General features: G+C 39.2%; 1 protein-coding gene across 1 annotated transcript in view; it reads left to right on the forward strand.

Annotated features, from left to right (window-relative positions):
- Window positions 1–21,176, forward strand: part of LOC144221326 (uncharacterized) — a 76,097-nt gene extending 54,921 nt beyond the window's left edge. The window contains exons 3-5 of the mRNA XM_077751800.1: window positions 17,857–17,954; window positions 19,735–19,877; window positions 20,718–21,176. Of these exons, the coding sequence (XP_077607926.1) occupies window positions 17,867–17,954; window positions 19,735–19,877; window positions 20,718–21,122 (636 nt within the window). The 5' untranslated portion in view covers window positions 17,857–17,866 and the 3' untranslated portion in view covers window positions 21,123–21,176. The remainder of the gene's footprint in view (window positions 1–17,856; window positions 17,955–19,734; window positions 19,878–20,717) is intronic.
- The last annotated feature ends 262 nt before the right edge of the window (window positions 21,177–21,438 follow it).

Raw genomic sequence — 21,438 nt, forward strand, 5'->3', positions numbered from 1 at the left:
TTTTTTTTTTTTTTTTGGTTTCAGTTTTGTGTTTTTGGTTTTTGCCATTGAGTTACATGAATTTTTAACATATTTTGGATATTAACACCTTTCCAGATATATGCTTCATACATTTTTTCCCCATTGTGTAGGTTTCTTTTTCACTGTGTTGATGGTTTGCTGTGCAGAAGCATTTTAGGTTGATGACTCCATTTGCTTATTTTGTATTTTGTTCCTTGCGCTCCAGGCAAAAATCATTACCAAGACCCTGTCAAGGAGCTTTGTTTTCATGTTTTCTTTTAGGTGTTTCATGGTTTCAGACCATATATGTGAGTCTTTAATCCACTTCAGGTTAGTTTTTGTGAGTGGCATAACTTTTGGGTCCAGTCTCATTCTTTACATGTGAGTACCCGATTAGCTCCACCACCATATATTGAAACAACTGTCTTTTCTCCACTCAGTATTTTTGGCTCACTCGTCAAATATTAGTTGACTATATGCTTGGCTTTATTCTGGGCTCTCGGCTTCGTCCCATTGGTCTATTTGTTTTTATGCCAGTTCCATGCTGTTTTGAGAAGTATAGCTTTATAGTATATATATCGGAAAGTGTGACGCTTCCTACTTTGTTCTTCTTTCTCAGGATTGCTTTGACTATTCAGAGTCTTTTGTGATTTCATATAAATTTTAGGAATTTTTTTTGGCTTCTATAAAAAATGCCATTAAAATCTTGGTAGGGATGACATTGAATCTATAGATGGCTTTTGGCAGTATTGACATTTTAACAATATCAATATTTCTTTTTTAAAGCAATATTAACATTTTCTAATCCATGAACACAGAATACTTTTCCATTTATTTGTGTCTTTTTTGACTTTTTAAAAGTCAGTATCTTGTTTTTAGAACAGAGATCTTTCACCTCTTTAGTTAAACTTCCTACTAAGTATTTTACTGTTTTTGATGCTCTGTAATTGGGATCAATGTCTTTATTTCCTTATCAGTGTCTGGAACCTCAGGATAAAGTCTGGGAAGGCTCAGACAGACAAAAATAGCATTTATTTACAGCACATGGAAATAAACTGGCCAGTCAGGATATAGTAATACTATGTCATGGTACATTCAGCAAGTATTTACTGAGTACCTCTTACAGGCTAGGCACTATGCCAGCTACTCCAGAAGTTGAGGGGAAGATACAGGGCAATATAAGATATGTTATCACATCTTTTTTTTTTTTTTTAAGTTTATTTTGAGAGAGAGAATGGGGGAGGGGCAGAGAGAGGGGGACTGAGGATCTGAAGAGGGCTCCGTGCTGACAGTGCTCTGCGCCCAAGCCCAACATGGGGCTTAATCTCACGAACCATGAGATCATGACCTGAGCTGAAATCGAGAGTCAGATGCTTAACTGACTGAGCCATCCAGATACCCCTGTTATTAGATCTTAAGAAGCTTATAATGTGGTTGGGTGATAAACCAAACATGTCTATAAAGTTAACTAGCAGTTCAGTGTGTAAGTGCCAAATACGTATTACAGACGATAAGACTTTAAGAGCTCAGGAGAAACAGGGGTCTTTTTTCCCCCTTTTATTTTCTTTATCCTTTAATCTTTGCACTTTTTCAAATATGTTCACATTTGTTTAGACAATTTGATGAGGACGATTATTATGCTTATGCAGAAGGACAGATTAAAATTAACTGTAGACAAACCTAATTACCGGGTTTGGTTTTGTATCCATCCATTCACTCTTCCATCCTCCACCCATCATCCGACATTTACAAAACCCTTATTACGCACTGGGCAGCATGATAAGTCATAGAATTACAAAGGCATCCTCAATTCATATTTGCTGATTTAAAGTCTACTTTGACCACAAATGAAAAATGACTCTGCGATACTAATAAATGACAGCTCGAGGATCATATTCATTCATTCACTCACTCACTCACTCACTCACTGATTTATGCAGACCTTAAGGGTTTATTCTCAAATACCAGGCACCATATTCAGTGATGGGGATTTAGTTGTAAAAAGGCAAAACATGGACCCAGCCTGTATAGCATATCTGGTTCTGGTTTTCATAGTTCTTACAAATTTTTCTTTTCAGTCCTTAACAACTTAATAGAAGAATCAGACATTAAACAAATGCAGTTGGTCCTTTAAGAAAACAGATTTGAACTGCAGGGGTCCACTGAAATGCAGATTTCCCCCCCATAAATATAGTATAGTACTCTAGATATATTTTCTCCGCCTTATGATTTTCTTTTCTTTTTTTTTAAATATTTTATTTATTTCTAGGAGAGAGAGAGAGAGAGAGAGAGAGAGAGACAGTGTGAGCAGGGGAGGGTCAGAGAGGGAGGGAGTCACAGACTGAAACAGGCTCCAGGCTCTGAGCTGGCAGTCAGCACAGAGCCCGACGCGGGGCTTGAACCCACGAACCGTGAGATCATGACCTAAGCGAAAGTCGGACGCTTAACCGACTAAGCCACCCAGGCGCCCCTCTGCCTTATGATTTTCTTAATAGTATTTTCTTTTCTCTAGCTTACTTTATTGTAAGAATACAGTATATAATACATATAATATACAAAATATGTGTTATTCAACTATTTATGTTATCAGTAAGGCTTCCGGTTAACAATAGGGTATTTGTATTTAAGTTTTGGGAGTCAAAGATATACATGGATTTTTGGCTATGTATACCAGCACCCTTAACCTCCATATTGTTGAAGGGTCAACTCTAACTACTGAATCACAGTTGTGAAAAACGCTATGGAAGAGCAAGACCAGAGCTATGGGAGCATGTACAAGGACTAATCCCTTTTCAACAATGATCTTGGGAAAACTGGACAGCAACACAGAGAAGAACAAAACTGGATCACTTTCTTAAACCATACACACAAAAAAATTCAAATTGGAGTAAACACCCAAATGTAGGGGCGCCTAGGGGGCTCAGTCGGTTAAGCGTACGACTTCAGCTCAGGTCATGATCTCTCGGTTCATTGGTTTGAGCCCTGCGTCGGACTCTGTGCTGACTGCCAGCTCAGAGCCTGGAGCCTGTTTCAGATTCTGTGTCCCCCTCTCTCTCTCTGATCCTACCTTGCTCACGCTGTCTCTCTCTCTCTCTCAGAAATAAAAGAAAAAAAAAAAAGACGCAAATGTGAGATGTGAAACCATAAAAATCCTAGAAGAGAGCACTGGCAGTAATTTCTCTGACATAGGCTGTAGCAACTTTTTTCTAAATAGGTACCCTGAGGCAAAGAAACAAAAGCAAAAATAAACTATGGGGACTGCATCAAAGTAAAAACCTTGTGTACAGTGAAGGAAACAGTCAACCAAGCTAAAAGGCAACCTACAGAATGATATTTGCAATACAGAAGATATTTGTAAATGACATATCTGATAAAAGGTTAGTATTGAAAATATATAAAGAGCTTGTAAAACTCAACACCCAAACACCAGATAATCCAATTTAAAAATGCGCAGAAGATGTGAACAGACATTTCTCCAAAAAAGATATCCAGGTTGCCAACAGACACACAAAAAAGATACTCATCATCACTTATTATCAGGGAAACACAAATCAAAACCATAGTGAGATATCACCTCACACTTATCAGAATGGCTAAAATAAAAACACAAGAAACAACAGGTGTTGGCAAGGATGTGGAGGGAAAGGAACCCTAGCGCACCATTAGTAAGAACGCAAACTGGTGCAGCCACTGCGGAAACCAGTATGGAGGTTCCTCATAAAAGTTAAAAATAGAACTACCCTACAGTCCTGTAATCACACTACTGGGTATTTACCTAAAAAAACAAAAACATCGGGGCGCCTGGGTGGCTTAGTCGGTTAAGCGTCCAACTTTCGCTTAGGTCATGATCTCGCGGTTCGTGGGTTCGAGCCCCGCGTCGGGCTCTGTGCTGACTGCCAGCTTGGAGCCTGGAGCCTGTTTCAGTCTGTGACTCCCTCTCTCTCTGACCCTCCCCTGCTCACGCTGTCTCTCTTCTAGAAATAAATAAAACATTAAAAAAAAAACAACATCAATTCAAAATGATATGTGCTCAGTGATGTTTATAGCAGCATTATCTATAATAGCCAACATATGGAAGCAGCCCAAGTGTTCACTTGTTAATGAGTGGATAAAGAAGATGCGGTCTATACACACACACACACACACACACACACACACACACACATACACACACACATGATGGGATATTACTCAGCTACAAGAAAGAATGAAATCTTGCCATTTGCAGTGACATGGATGGAGCTAGACAATGTAATACTAAGTGAAATAAATCAGATAAAGACAAATACTATATGATTTAACTCATGTAGAATTTAGGAAACAAAACAAATGAACAAAGAAAAAGAGAGAGATGAATCAAGAAACAGACTCTTAACCATAGAGAATAAACTGATGGTTACCAGAGGGGAAGTGGGTGGGGGATGGGTGGAGTAGGTAATGGGGATTAAGGAGTGCACTTGTCATGATAACGAAAATAAAACTTAAAATCAACAGTCACTTACTGAGGTACAATTTACATTCAGTGAAACTCAACCTTAAAAAAAGTAAATGGAGTCAGGGCACCTTGGTGGCTCAGTTGGTTGAGCATTTGATTTTGATTTCGGCTCAGGTCGTGATGTCACCATTTTGTGAGTTCAAGCCCCATGTTGGGCTCCTCCATGCTGACGGTGCAGAGCCTGCTTGGGATTGTCTGTTTCCTTCTCTCTCTGCCCCTCCCCCACTAAATAAATAAATAAATAAGGGATTAATTTAATTGGGGGATAGGAGGGTTTCCTCAGAAATCAACATTTGACCTGAGATCTGTGAGATGGTTTGCAATTAGCCAAGCCTAGGATGAAGGGAAGAATATTCCAGAGAAAGGCAGTAACAGCACACATATATGTCTTTAGGAAGGTGCTCTGAAGGGGGGACAGCATATAGTTAAGTCCTGATTGGAGAAGGTACCGGACATCCTGAAAAGTCTGAGGATCAAAAACAAGGTCAGTGTGTCTGAGCCCTAGGAGCAAGGTGATGATTTGTGTAGTGAGGTTTGCGAGGGAGGCTGGAGTCTGATTATGCAGAAACTCTCAGGCTGTTGTATTAGTCATGGTTCACCAAAGAAACAGAGCCAATAAGGGGTGTGTGTGTGTGTGTGTGTCTATAAATATATATATATATTTAAGGTATATATGTATATTTAAAGTATATACACAGACGCACACGTAATATATATATACACACACACATATATCACTAAACTTTGGAGGCTGAGAAGTCCCATGATCTCCCAACTGCAAGCCAGAAGCCCAGAAAACTGATCGTATAGTTCAGTCTGAACATGAAGGCCCGAGAACCAGAAGTACTGATGGTATAAGTCCCCGTTGGGGGGCAGTAGAAGATCAGTGTCCCAGATCAGGCAAGCAGACAGAGAGAGAGAGAGAGAGAGAGAGAGAGAGAAAGATCGCCCTTCCCTTGTCCACACTTTTTTATTTAGGCCTTCAGTGGGTTGAGTGACATCCACCCAAACTGAAAAAGGCAATCTGCTTAACTCAGTCTACCAGTTCAAATGCTAATATCATCTGGCAACACCCTCACCGACACACCCAGAGTAACATTTAGCCAAATATCTGAGTACCCCATGGTCCAGTCAAGGTGACACATAGGATTAAGATGATCACAGTTTATATCACAGATTATATTGCAGTGCATTGAGAAATCATGAAGGTGGTATGCAGGCAGGCAAGAAATATATTTTCTTTCTTTTTAAAAAATGTCTGGTGGTATGCAGGCAGGGCAGAGAGAGAATCCCAAGCAGGTTCCACGCTGTCAGCACAAGGCCTGATGCAGAGCTTGATCCCAAGAACTGTGAGATCATGCACAAGTTTGCTAAGTGTAATAAATAGGTAGTAAATATCAATTAATTCCAAATTCCACCTTCTGTGAAATTTATTTGTGTTTAGGAACCAAAATTATGAGTGGACTTTTTGTGATAATATTGATCTTCATCTTTAGTTCATGGCTGCCTTCAAATAATTCTGGACACTTGCAACATACATATTATGGGCTTTCCTGTGCATATAATACACGTTCTGACATGGCCTCAGTATTCTTCAGTGTAAAGTGAAAATGTCAGACAAAACACATTCCAAAGTTCCTTGCATCTCTACTGGTGTTAGGAAATTTAGAAGATAGTTCAATAGCACTGATGTTGAATGGACAGGTAGAAAGTATATATTGTTTAAGCCTTTTGTGTTTAGGACTTAGAATTGTGCGTGGCACATGGTAGGTGTTCAACATTGGTAAGTGAACCATTGATGATAGGTTTTCTGCATAGCAACCAGGCACATTATAGGTAATGGAAAAATACTGGCTGAATTCAGTGGAATCTCCTGGAAACTCGAGAAGAATGTTAAATTGATGATTTAGAATAAATGTGTTAATATTATGCATATTTAACACTTAATATTGAATGTTTCCATAGAGCCAAGTTATATGTAAAACTCTTGACATGTTTTTATCTGCTTCACTTAGTTTTTCTACACCTCAAAAAATGTTTTTGTTTGTTTGTTTGAAACTAAATCCAATGGATTAAACCATCTGCCTACTGTTTTTAAAATGAAAAAATTATTTTCTCCCACATGAATGAGGTATGCTAGAATGTAAACCCTTAGAGGGCAAGAATTAATATTTTCATGTTATTTAATATTCTTCAAAGGAAAATGCAAACCCATGCACTCAGGAGACACTAATAAACACCACCTAATTATGATCAAGTCTCTTGAAACCAGGCTTAAAATAGTTTTTTGTTTTTCAGTTTGTCCAAATATTATCTATATTTAGCAACACAAAAATTTTGAAAAGCAGATAGTTCTTTGTTTTCTAGATTGTCAAAATATTATCTGTATTTAACAACACAAAATTAAAAAGAAATCCAAATATCTTCTCAATGGCTTTTAAAATGCGTAGGTAAAAATCAAACAAAGTTTCTTAAATCTCTGGGATTTCATAATTGTTTCTAGCGGACTTGTCTTATCATTAGTTTATAATCTCAACCATACTCAGACTTAATTTCTAGTTTCTTACAAGAATTTTAAGATAAATGTAAAGTTGCTTGTAGTATAAATGTCATTCAACAGGAAACTGCTCTAAATACTCATAAAGCATTTTTGGAAAAATACAATAATCATAGGCAGTAAGAATAGGAAATTAGGCATCCCTTTTCTGTTAATGATCCATCTTTAATAATCTCAGATGCGAGCTTTTGGCCAGTTCTAAACAGGTGCTCAGAGCACTGGGATATAGGGTTCCGTTTCCCCCGTAAAGACAATGGCTGGGTATGGCACCTAACATTTCTAAAGCATCTGCTGTGAGCTGGGTGCTTTGTACATTGAGGCGTTTAGCCCTCAGAACAGCTCTGTGATTATCTCTCTCATTTTGAAATAAAGAAGTCAAAGGCGAGGTGGCGGCAGTTTCCCAAGGACACAGACGGTAAGTGGAAGATGGGATGCTGCCACAGACTGCCACAAAGGCCATGTGCTGCCAGCACATGGGGCTGGCTCCCTCGGGTCATCCACGGGAACGCCCACAGCAGTTCTGGCCATTCTGCCATGACCACTTGAGACCTCAGTGGGCAGGGAGGTTATTTCATCATGGAAAATTCTGGAAAAGAAGAGCATAGTCCACAGAAGAATTTTGTGTGAACTCTAACAGCAGAACCATCCTTAAATATGAATATGATGGGGCGCCTGGGTGGCTTAGTCGGTTAAGCGTCCGACTTTCGCTTAGATCATGATCTCGCGGTTCGTGGGTTCGAGCCCCGCGTCGGGCTCTGTGCTGACTGCCAGCTTGGAGCCTGGAGCCTGTTTCAGAGTCTGTCACTCCCTCTCTCTGACCCTCCTCTGCTCACACTGTCTCTCTCTCTCTCCTAGAAATAAATAAAACATTAAAAAAAATTAAAAAAAAATGAATATGAATGGGGCTCTGACTTAGAGCAGAAAATAGTTTAGTGTCATTTATCAGTATTAGCTCCTTTCCAATATTCTTCTTTACAGATTACCGAAGAATTGCCAACAGTACCTTTCTCACATTTAAACCCATTGTTATGTTCTCTCTAGGTCCAATCTCTCCATAAATACCACTAACCTTCATCTGGAAGCTATAAAATGTAGCCATGAAATGTTTTTAAGTATAAAAGGTTTGAGGCAAAGGATATAAAGAAAGAATATTATCAAGAGCACAATTTGCAGAAGCAGTAGCTTCTTATGGACAAGTATGCTACTGTCCCTGCCTCCTTCCAGCTTTTTAAATGATCAAAAACTGAGAAACCAGAAGATACACATTATTTTGGCAAAATCAGTTTTGAGAAATTCACATAAAGATATATTCTAATCAAATAATAAAACATTTTAAATATAAAAAATGAAGCTGATGGATTGGTAACACTATCTTGCAACTAGTGATTGTTGTCATAACATTGTATTTCAGTGAGGTAGTTTTTCATCTAATACTCAGTAGATAATAGTGTGTATGTGTGTGTGTGTGTCTACACAAAAGGGGTAGAAAGTATACACATCCCAGACTCCCTAAAGGAGCTTCACTGTCAACTTTGAAATCTCTAATTACCTCTTCCCAGTTAGAAGTTCTCATTGTCAGGAACTTCTGGTTAGCATTTCATTGCTTTTATTTATATTTTCTCACATATGTTTATATCCCTTAATAAGATATAATCTAATTTTAAATATTGAGCTTTATGAGAATGGAATCATACGTTTGTATTCTTCAGTTTGTTCTTTTCACTTAACCTCGTGCTCTTGAGATTTATATTGTTATTGCATGTGCTGGTAATTCATCAATTTTCATATATATGAATTTTATAGAACCTCATAATTTCATGTATATGAATTCATATATATTTCATATATATAACTTTCATATTAATTGTGGTGTATATATATACAATTAATTTGTTAATACTACAGGTGATACTACAGTTGATTTGTTCATTCTTCTGTTGGTGGACTTTTGGGTTACTTCTACTTCTTTTTTTTTCTTTTTTATAATCATAGTGCTCCTGTGAACATTCTTGTTCTCTGTGTACAAAAATTCCCGTAGGGTACATGCATTGGAAGGGAATTATAGGTCATAGATTATGATCATCTTCAATTTTATTAGATAATGTCAAAGTGTTTTTTATAGCAGTAGTACTAATTCAAACTCCATATTCTTATTACTTGACATTGTCAGAATTTTAAACTTTGTCAGTCTGGTGAGCGTAAAATGGTTTTTCGTTGTGCTTTCAGTTTCTATTCGACCCATATCTGAAGAGTGTGAACATCTTTCATTTGTTTATTGGGTACTCAGGTTACTACAGTGATGTGCCTCTTCAAGGTTTTTTGCTATTTCTTTATTGGATTGTTTGGGTTTTACTTATTGATTTTTTTGTCCTTCTTTTTGGTAGGGTGTAAGGTAGATACTTACTTTTTTTTTCAGAATACATAATTAGTTAACTTAGCACCATTTATTGGAAAGCCATTCTCCACCAATCTGCACACAGCCAGCTCTAAACCATATATGTGTGGATTTCCTCCTAGGCTTTCTATTGTATTCTACCAATCAGTTCTGTTTATCCCTTGTCTATCTCTTCATTAAATCCACCTGGTCTTAATATTTAAATTGTGATTTCTGTTAAGGCAAATCCTCCTCCCTTGGTGTTCCTCTTAAGGAGTATTTTGGCCCCTTAATCTTTCATATAAATTTTGCCGTTGCCTTACAAAATTTTAGTTACACACATACACACAAAAATATCCTGAGATTTTGACTGGAATTGTATTAAATCTATATATTTCTCTAGGCAAGCAAGAAGGTTTGACATGTATATGATATTACAATTTTCAGTCTTTGAATATGGTGTATTTTTCCATTTATTTAGCTCTTTCAAAATATCTTTCAGTAAAGGTTTATGATTTTTTCCATAAAAGTCTTATTTATTGTTGTCAAAGCTTTATAACTTCCAAGCAGGGGGTATTTCCCAGTGCCCACTTTGGATATGGCTATCAAAAACAATGGTCATGGAGCCATCTTTCAGAAGGAGGAACTCTGAGATCAAGGAAAAATTCCCAAGGGAACACCTTTGAGAGCACAGAAACGAATTCAATCAAGAATCTTCCATTTTACATCCCTCCTCAGTGTATACAACTTATATGGATTCTGCATCAGGGTTTAATGCTCGGCGATTTCTGGATGTTTCCTATTCTTCCTCTTTTTAAATGGAGTTTTTACTGCGGTTATCCGGATCCAATTCTACTGCTGTGTTTTGCATGTTAGGAATCTATATGACTTGTGTTCTTAGTTCACAGGGTACTGAGCCTTGAGGAGCACATCAACATCTGATTGAGAGGAATTGTATGTGACCTTAAAGTCAGAAATGAATACAGTGACCAAATGGGACTATGTGGGGAAAAACTGGACTTTTAGGGAAGCAGTGAATGTATCCTATGTGTGGAATGTATCCCATGCCTAAAAAGATTAGGCGATCGCTGTCTCAGACCATATATAATTTTTAACTCAAAATGGATCACAGACTTCAGTGTAAGAGCTAAAATTATAAAACTATTAGGAGAAAACTTAGATGTAAATCTTTGTGACCTTGGATTAGGCAGAGGTTGCTTAGATATGACTGAAAAGTACATATGGCAAAAGAAAAAAGGTAAGTCACACTTCATCAAAAATCAAAAACTACCAACTATGCAAAGCTGACTTTACATTTGAAAATCAATTAGTGTATTCATCACATCAACATGCTAAAGAAGAAAAATTGCATACAAATAGATGTGGAAAAAGCACTTGACAAATTCCATCACCTATTCATTATAAAAACTTTCAGTAAACTAGAGAGAGGAATTTTCTTAACTTGATGATCTAAAATAATTCCTTCAGCTAACATCATATGTAATGGTGAGAAGCTCAAAGCTATCCTACCAAAATCAGGAACAAGGCACTACTGCTTTTCAACACCATGCTGGAAATTCTAGCTAATGCAATAATACAAGAAAAAGAAATTAAAGGTATAGACTAGGATGGAAGAAATAAAGCTGCCATTGTTTGCAGATGACATGATTGTCTATGTAGAAAATCTGCAAGAATCAACAAAAAACTACTGGAACTAATAAGTGATTATAGGAAAGAAGGTCAGTATGCAAAAGTCAGTTACTTCCTATAGACCAAAAATGAAAAAAACAGGGGCACCTGGGTGGCTCAGTCGGTTAAGCGTCCAACTTCGGCTCAGGTCATGATCTCATGGTTCGTGGGTTCAAGCCCCGCGTCGGGTTCTGTGCTGACAGCTATTCCAGAGCCTGGAGCCTGTTTCAGATTCTGTATCTCCCTCTCTGCCTGACCTTCCCCTGCTCATGCTGTCTCTCTCTCTCTCAGAAATAAATAAAGCATTAAAAAATTTTTTTAAAAAATGAAAAAATAGAATTTGATATTAAAAATTTACATTAGCACCCCCAAAATGAAATTCTTAGATACATATCTAACAAAATATGCACAAGATCTGTATGTACAATGAAATTCACTACACACCTTCAAAAAGATGACAAAACTCTGATGAATGATGTCAAAGAAGAAGTAAACAAGTGGAGAGATACCCCATATTCATGGATAGGAAGTCAATTTTGTAAAGATAACAGTTTTTCTGAATTTGATCTATAGATTCAGTGCCATACCAATCAAAATATGAACAGGTAATTTTGTAGCCATCAACAAGCTGATTCTAAAGTTTATGTGGAAAGGTAAAAGACACAGAATAGCTAATATTGACCATTGAAGAACAAATTTGGAGGACTAATTACTTGACTTCAGGACTTACTCTAAAGATACAGTAATTAATGACAGTACGGTGTTGGTAAAATAACAGACAAATAAACAGGATAGAATTGGGAGCCTAGAAATAGGTCCATATAAATATATTCAATGATCTTTGACAAAGGAACTAAGGCAATATGATGGAGGAAATATAACCTTCTTTTCTTCTCTCTTTTCTTTTCATTTTAGGGAGAGAGAGAGCACAAATGAGGTAGAGGGGCAAAGGGAGACAAAGAGAGGATCTCAAGCAGGCTGCGTGCTCAGTGCATAGCCTGATGTGGTGCCCGATCCCATGACCCTAGGATAATGACCTGAGCAGAAATCAAGAGTCAGATGCTCAGCTGACTGAGCCACCCAGGTGTCCCACAGATATGGTCCTTGCAACAAATGTTCACAACTGGATATCCACATGCAAAAAACCCCCCAAAAATCTAGACACAGACTTATACCCTTCACAAAAATGAACTCAAAATGGATCATAGGCCTAAATGTAAAACTATGAAACTACTAAAAGATAACATAGCATAGAACTTCAGTGATCTTGCTTATGGTTATAACTTTTTAGATAAAGCACCAAAGAAATGATCCATGGAGGAAATAATTGATAATCTGGACTTCGTTAAAACTACAAACTTCTTTGTAAAAACCAGCGTCAAACGAGTGAGTAGATAAGCCACAGACTGGGAGAAAATATTTGCAAAAGACATATTTGATAAAGGACTGTTATCCAAAATATATCAAGAACCCTTAACACTTAACAATAAGAAAACAATTCATCTAAAAAATTGACCAAAGATCTTTGATACCTTCCATAGATAGATGCCAAGTAAGCACATGAAAAGAGGCTTCACAGTCATATGTCATCAGGAAAATGTAAATTAACACAACAATGGAATATCACTATACACCTATTAGAATGGCCAAAACCCAGAACACTGGAAACACCAACTGCTGGTGAAGATTTGGATTTTACTAGTATCACACTGTCTTAATTACTGTCTCCTTATACTAAGTACTTGTTTTTAACATTTATTTATTTTTGAGAGAGAGAGAGACGGCATGAGTAGGGGAGGGGCAGAGAGAGAAGGAGACACAGAATCTGAAGCAGCTCCAAGCTCTGAGCTCTCAGCAGAGAGCCAGACACAGGGCTTGAGCCCACAGACTGTGAGAAATGACCTGAGCCAAAGTTGGATGCCTAACCAACTGAGCCGCTCAGGCACCCCTCTTGGAGTCAAGGAGGTTAGTCCTCTAACTTCTTCAGTATTAACTGATGAGTGAAAACAGGAACTCTCATTCACTGCTGGTGGGAACACAACATGGTATAGCCACTTTGGAAGATAATGAGGTAGTTTATTTCGAAAGTAAACAAACTCTTATCATACAATCTAGCAATCATGCTCATTGGTATTTAATCAAAGGACTTGAAAACTTATGTCCACATGACAATCTGAACATGGATGTTTATAGCACCTGTTCATTGTCAAAACTTGAAACATTCAAGATGCCTTTCAATAGGCAAATGGGTAAATAAGCTGTGGTACAGTCAGACGGTGGACCGTTGTTCAACACTAAAAAGAATGAGCTATCAAGCCATGAAAGGACATGGAGAAAACTTAAATGCATACTACTAAGTGAAGAAGCCAATCTGGAAAGACTATATATCGCATGATTCCAACTATATGACGTTCTGGAAAAGGCAAAACTATGGAGACTGTAAAAAGATCAGTGGTTGCCAGGGTTTAAAGGGAAGGAAGGATGAATAGTTGGAGCACTGAGGATTTTTAGGGCGGCAAAACTACTCTGTATGATACTGTAATGGTGAATACATGTCATTATACATTTTTCCAAACCAATAGAATGTCTAACACCAAGCGTGAACTGTAATGTAAACTATGGATTTCATGTGATAATGTTGTCATAGTAAGTTCATCAACAGTAAGTTCAACAAACGCACCACTCTGAAGGGGGAATGTTAATAATGGGAGAAGCCAGGGGTCCCTGGGTGGCTCAGTTGGTTAAGCATCTGACTTGGGCTCAGGTCATGATCTCACGGTTTGTGAGTTTGAGCCCCCCCGTCTGCCTCTGTGCTGACAGCTCAGAGCCTGGAGCCTGCTTCGGATTCTTTGTCTTCCTCTCTCTCTGCCCCTCCCCTACTCATGCTCCATCTCCCTCTCCCTCTCTCTCTCTCTTTCTCATTCTTTCTCTCCCTCAGAAATAAAATAAACATTAAAAAAATAAAAACAAAAAATAATGGGGGAAGTCATTCATGAGTGGAGGCATCATGGGGAAATCTCTGTACCTTCTATAGTCAGTTTTGCTGCTCAAACCTAAAATTGCTTTAAAAAGTAAAATCTATTTAAAAAATTTAAAACTCTTGGACCTCACCAGACATTATAAAAAAGTGAAAATATAATCGACAAATGGAAGAAAATATTTGTAAGTAATATATTTGATTAGAGAATTGTGTTCAGACTATATAAACTCTTAGAAATGAACAACAAAACCAATAGAAACAGCCCAGTTTAAAAATGGGCCAATGATTTGAGTAGACATTTATCTGCAGGAGATATACAAATGGCCAATAAGCACATTAAATGATGCTCCACATCATTAGTCATTAAAGAAAGATAAAGCCACAGTGAGATACCACTTCATACCCACTAGGATTGCTAAAGCAAGATAGACAATCACAAATGTTGACAAGGATGTGGAGAAATTGGCATGTAAATGCATTGCTGGTGAGAATGTAGAATTTTGTAGCCACTTTGGAAAACAGCTTGGCAGTTCCTCAAAATATGATACATAGAGTTACCCATGTGATTCTTAGTTGACTGAATTGAGGCTTTATTTCTTTTTTTTTTTTTTAATGTTTATTTATTTCTAGGAGACAGAGAGAGAGACAGCGTGAGCAGGGGAGGGTCAGAGAGAGAGGGAGTCACAGACTGAAACAGGCTCCAGGCTCTGAGCTGGCAGTCAGCACAGAGCCCGACGCGGGGCTCGAACCCACGAACCGCGAGATCGTGACCTAAGCGAAAGTCGGACGCTTAACCGACTAAGCCACCCAGGCGCCCCAAGGCTTTATTTCTTAAGGGAGATTTTATGTTTGGTTCTCTTAGGTGTTCTAGAGTAGTGTTACAAGTCAGGTAGTATTTTTTATGTTCATGTCTCAAATTTCTGGACTATGATACAACCTATGTTTTCATATTCTCCAACATTAGAGCTGGTATTGTGTTTTGTTTTTTAAACCTGAAATATAGACTGGGATTAAAAATATATCATACTATTAAAAGACTGGGATTTGATATTTTTTTTAAGTTTGTCTTTCTCTGAAATTATAAAAAATTTCTGATTTATAAGAGGACTCTATTATAACTCCCTACGTTTAGGTCCATGGCCACATGTCTTGTCCTTATTTGTCCATTAAAACACAGTCTCTTCGTTCTGATGAGTAACGAATGTTTTCAGTGCAGTAAAAAGCTCAGAGATGGCTGAGCTTTGGTTTTCACTTTCCTCTGTATTTTTGGCCCCCAAATTTTGCTTACTTTTCTGGTGAGATCAGTTATTCGTTTAGAAGAATTTAAAAAAATGATCCAGGGGCGCCTGGGTGGCTTAGTCGGTTAAGCGTCCGACTTTCGCTTGGATCACGATCTCGCGGTTCGTGGGTTCGAGCCCCGCGTCGGGCTCTGTGCTGACTGCCAGCTCGGACCCTGGAGCCTGTTTCAGAGTCTGTGACTCCCTCTCTCTCTGACCCTCCCCTGCTCACGCTGTCTCTCTCTCTCCTAGAAATAAATAAAAATATTTAAAAAAAAAATAAAAAAATGATCCATATTTCCAGGTGTTTTATAGTGATGGATTTTCTTAGGAAATGTAAGTAAGCCGCTATACTGATAGAGAAGGAAGTTACGTTAGCATTCTGTATGAGATGCTACATCACCAAGGAATATCTATGCTATTTCATCTATGGATATCCGATAAGTAGTATCTAATAAGTCTGAGTCTTTGCTACAATATTATTTTGGCCCCGTTTATCGAGATTTCTAAGTATAACATAAAGTTGAATGAATTCTTTAACCTTGGGTTTGAAAAAGAAAAGTTGAAGATAGATAAAGCATAGCATGAGACGATAAGTATGTACACTTTACTGAAAACTTTTATTGAGTAAAATTACATCCACTGTGTTACTCTATGTGGATACCATATTATGTACTAGTAATTATGTATTATATAATTATAATACAGATATCTATATAGATATATAATACATACATACAGTGGTGCTGGTTTAGTCTGCCGGTGTCTCCTCATCAATGAACTGGTGAAAACGCTTTATTAACTGTAAGTGAGGAACAGGCTGTTCAGTCTCAGCCAGGGCCCCCTCCTTTCACTATCCACGTGTAGTAGACTCTTTCCTAAGTTCTCTTCCCTCATTTATGCCTCAGGCCCTTCTGTGCTGCGAGATTACTTCTTAAACCAAGGAACTGAAGGTACCAGGAAATACTCAGATTTTTTTTGTACTTGTTCAAAGTTCCTCTTATAAATTCTCTTTATCCATTCTATTTCTAAGTGGGTTGGCACTCCGCACTATGCTTGTGTTGATAATCCAGGAATACCTGCCTCATATGTCTGCTTATCTCCAAAGCTTTTCTGTCTATTTCAAATCTTTGCTAGTTGCGATCACCGACTGTCTCTCACCTTGTTGGTAGGAGGGGCATCTGAAACACCTCATCTCTGACAGGTGAAGACACTCCTTGACCGGGAGGGGTCTGGCCTAAAATTATGTTTTCTATCTGGCAGAGTGAGGGACATAGAGGCCCTTCTTCTGTAGAGCAAGCTACCATGCTCCTTATTTGCAGAGGCTCAGAGGATGTCCATTGACCTCTTTATTATCCTCACTGAGTGGGCAACACAAGCTCTCAGCCTGTGGGTTTTGAGGGCTCACTCAGGTCACAAGAGTCCAGATATTCACACCGGAGGGAACTGATATGTTTCTGTTGTTAATGTTTGAGAAAAATCAGTGCTCTGTAGCATATCTATACCTATCTTAAAAAGCACAGGGAACTGAATGTCTTTGCTTCTAGCTTTGACCACAGAAGAAGACATAGGTGTAAGTCTGGTATGACGTTAACAACAGTGTTTCTCCTGTTATAGAGGGAGGATGGGAGTGGAATTTACATTTCAACCAAAAGCAAAAAGAGCAATATTTAGTCTCAGCTAACAGACTTTTCTGAAGCCCTATTGTAACTTAAGCGCACTGGTGGCAGCTTTGTACTCATAAAAAATACTTGCTACAGAGCACATACCACTAAATGAACCAAAGGTACAGAGTGGGGTTTTCTGTTTAAATAAATAAGCACCATTTGACATCTGGTGAAAATATCTCCACAGCACCCTTTGTTCTCTTTAGCTTACATTGACGAGGTTTTAAAGTTGAGAAACTGCCCTGTTAGGAAAGGAAGCACATGAAGAAACATGACTATTAGTTTTTCTTCATTGGAAATGTCTGAAAATTTCACATCTAGAGTCTGTAGTTATTATGGGGTTTGGCGTGTGGGTGGCTGAAAATATGGTACTTGGCCTTTTGGTGCCAAACTTTCGCGCAGCTTCAGCTGTCTGTATACAAAAGACACGGCAGAACGTGTTGCTTTACTTTTAATATTCGGAATTGTTCGCCTTGCCAGTGGAATAGTGAATATGTGGATGGTACTGTTGATCTTGGAGTCTGCCAATCTCATAGAATCTTAATTGATGAAGATGCTGTTAGGAACTGAGTGAGCATGTGGGTGGGGGTGGCTTAGGGAAAGTCTGCAAATTAGAAAATGCTGCCCTGGACGCCATTTCCTCTCCATTTCCCTCTTCACCTTCCACACCCAATTTTCTATGTTTCCCCTTTCATGCCTCAAATTGATGTCTTTGATGTGTCCTGACCCCTAATCCTCATGTTGATAGAAAGTACCTGACAAATTTCAAAGATTCCAAGTGACCATTCTTGCTTAAAATTTCTTTATATTTTCTTAGGTTTTGGGAAATGAAAAGAAGTGATCTGGGACCCCCAGCTTCTGGACAATCTTCTCTGGAAGTTCAATATGGTCAAGGCCTGGTGCTTGAAGTGAGCTGTGAGTCATGAGCCACAACGGCTGCTTTTCTTTCTGTCTGCATGTCTGTCTGCCTTGCTTAGCTTTCTCCTTCCTTTCCTCATGATTTTCTTCCAGCTCTATTCCCTTTCTCTGTATTTCTGTCTTGTTATGTGGAGAGCTATTAGAGCCTTCTGCTGTCCCAGGGAAGTTGTGAAGAATAATGGATGGCAAGCTGTGTTTCCTAGGGAAGCCATGAAAACCCCATCTCTGGCTTTAAAGAGCAGAGTCAATAGGAGATGAATCTGTGTACGGTTCTGTCTTGAAAAGGCTGGAGCTTGGGTTATAGCCACTCAAGCTGTGGGCGCAGCGCTTACCCTGTTCATCACATCGAAGATGAATTCCACATGTGGATTGCAGCCTAGGAAAGAACAAGGGACATGGTGTCTCCTTCATTCTTGGTCACATCCATAAGCCTTCCTTTTCCTCCACGAAGCTGGTCTTTCCTGTGTTTGCAGGCTTTCTCTGGAGTGGGTTTGATATACGATTATGAAGAAGGAATACTTAGTACTGTGATATAAAGGGTTTCCTGTAGTTTCCATCCTTGTTCGTGCAACAAGTATTTACTGCCTGTCTGCCGTGGACTTGCCTATCAGGCACTGGGGTTGGGACTGGCTACACAAAGAAAAGTAAGATGGATTTCTTTCCCCTAGCACGCTCACTTTCTAGTGGAGGGAAGACCCACTACATAATTTGTGAGTTTGCACAATTTGTGAGGTACAAAATGAAAATTTGAGGCTCTTGGCTAAAAAGTTATTAAGAAACTCAGTATTTGACAGTAGAACACTAAGCAAAGTACCCTTCTGAGCATGGGGCTGGCTGGCTCTGTGAGACTGCATAGGTAGAATGCCCATGAGGCTGGCTGGGAGTGGGGAGAGAATTGATGCATATTGCTACAGGGCTGGGGGAGAGGGCCTGGGAGCGCTCTGTACACAGTCTTCTGGCGGCCCTGGGGACGGAGGGGTTCCCCCAACTCAAGGAGGAGTGAGAAAGCAGTCTTCCATCTCAGAGGTTTCCCTTCTTACCTCTGTGTCACTAATGGACTTCAGAAATATGTATTCCTCATGCTTTCTCTGGGACAGAGTCACCAACAGCTTTGTCTTGCCATACTGAGTGTACTTTAATATGGAAATCCTTCCTTGTTTGGCCAAAAAAGAGTCCCAAGTCATTGTACTACAAAAGTTAACACTCAACAATAAAATAATATTTTAAAAGAGCCAGTGAGGAAAATGAAGCAAAGATAATGTAAGAGTAGGAAGAATTAATAAAGCCTTAATGAGATAAGTATGCCTACTATGAGATTCTAAACATATGCTAGAAATTGGCTGCACATTTAATTTTTTTAATTGTAGTAAAATATACATACCATAAAATGTACCATTTTAACTATTTTTTGTCTTAAACTTAATACATTTTTTAATTTTTTAAAAAGCTTATTTATGTCTTTTGAGAGAGAGAGAGGTGTGGGGAGGGGCGGAGACAGAGGGAGAGAGAATCTCAAGTAGGCCTGTGCTGTCAGTGCTGAACCTGCCGTGGGGCTCAAACCCATGAACTGTGAGATCACGACCTGAACTGAAACCAGGAACCTGATGCTTAACCGAGTCAGCCACCCAGGCACCATAAGAGTTTCTTTAATTTTTTTTTTTTATTTTTAAGTAATCTCTACATTGAACACGAGGCTCAAATTCACAACGCTGAGATCACGAATCTCACGCTTCACCACTGAGCCAGCCAGAAAGCCCCCTTTTTAACTTTTTTTCAGTGTATAGTTCAAGGGCACTAAGGACATTCACACTGTTGTGCGGCCATCACCACCATCCATGTCCAGAACTTCTTCATCATCCCAGACTGAAGCTCCATAGCCATGGAACAGCAACTTCTCATTTCTCTCTCCCCCGGCCCCTGGTAACTACGACTTTTTTCCTATGAATTTGACCACTGTAGATATCCCACAGTATTTGTGTCCTTTTGTGACTGGATTATTTCACTTAGCATATGTCTTCAGAGTTCATCCGTGTTGCCACACGTGTTCCAATTTCCTTCCTTTTCAAGGCTGAGTAACAGTCAGTGGTGTGGCTGTGTCACACTTGATTCATTCATCTATCAGTGGACCGTTTATTGTTTCCACCTCTTGGCTGTTATGAATAACACTGCTGTGAACCTGGGTGGACAAATGTCTCTGTGAGTCCTTGCTCTCAGCCCCTTTGGATATACACCCAGAAGTGGAATTGCTAGATCATATGCTAGTTCTGTGTTTAATATTTTGAGGAATAGCAAATATAGTTTCGAGGTGTCTAGCAGTCTCCTCCAGAAAGGAAACATAATAAAGCATACGATCCACAGTACCCTCCAGGTAAACACAGATCAGTTGTTTGTGAGACTAGAAAGAACTTTCTCCCACGGGTGCTTATAAAGAGGTTGCTCTGTATTTTGATGAGCGACAGGATCTAAAATAGCCTAAGAGTAAAGATAACAGTGTGCGTGCAGGGCCTGTGCGGGGCCGCCGATGGCATGATGCCACAGCGCAGGTCGCTGACTCCGCACGTGGTCCCGGCTTGGCGTGGCGCTGGGTCCTCTTCGGATGAAAATTCAAAAGAAGAAAATGGTTAGCAGGGGAGAGAGAAATTTAAAAGCACATCTAAGGGAAAAGGGAGTTTTCTTTAGGAAAGCGTTCGTAGCACTTTGCAATTTAGAAAGGAGCATTTTTTTTTTTCCAGGATAAACTGTCTTTATTTCTCTCTGTAGCAAACCGTATTGCTGCTGAACCACTGCTTACATAAACTTCAAGCGGGCCACTCAAGCTGCCCGACTGCTGCTTACTGTCCTGAACTGAGCTTGCTTGTCCTGCAGTGTCTACCTAGTGTTTTGTTTTTGTTAGAAATTCACCTCGCCTTGTCTACTAAGGAGAAAGAAAAGGGAAATTACACCCCAGAGCTCAGCAAGCCTATAAAATGGCAGAGATTCCTGAAGAAGACTGCCCTGAACCCCAAGGCCCTGGCTGCCTGCGCTGTAATGAAATGCATGACTACGGGAGATAATAATAATTGCAGCAATGGCTCGTTACAGCTCCCGGATGATTTGGGGCTGTCAGGAGTGCGCTGTCCTCTGACATCCCAGGAGGCGAATGGCATCAGTGACTGCAGGCCCTGATTGGGGCAGTGAAATATTGCTGGCAAAAATTAAAAGGTCCCCGTGTCAAAATAATTCATGATATGCATATCTTCCATTCTGATGAAACGGCTGATATCCGGATTAGCAAGATAATAAAACTGATCAGGCTACAGTTAAACAATTTAAGTTGGAGAGCTGTTCATTTTGTAAGTGTCACTTGTCAGATCAGGGGGTCAAAGCAGAATGAAAGGCTCTCCCCGGTAACCTTCCAGTGATGTGGATCTGGAATGTTCTTCATGATTTGTCCAAAGTTTTCATCATCGGGCTGCCGAGTAGCATTACCGCGGCAGGCTGT

The sequence above is a fragment of the Crocuta crocuta genome, unplaced genomic scaffold (assembly GCF_008692635.1).
Source record: "Crocuta crocuta isolate KB4526 unplaced genomic scaffold, BGI_CrCroc_1.0 scaffold20, whole genome shotgun sequence".
Classification (NCBI taxonomy): Eukaryota; Metazoa; Chordata; class Mammalia; order Carnivora; family Hyaenidae; genus Crocuta; species Crocuta crocuta.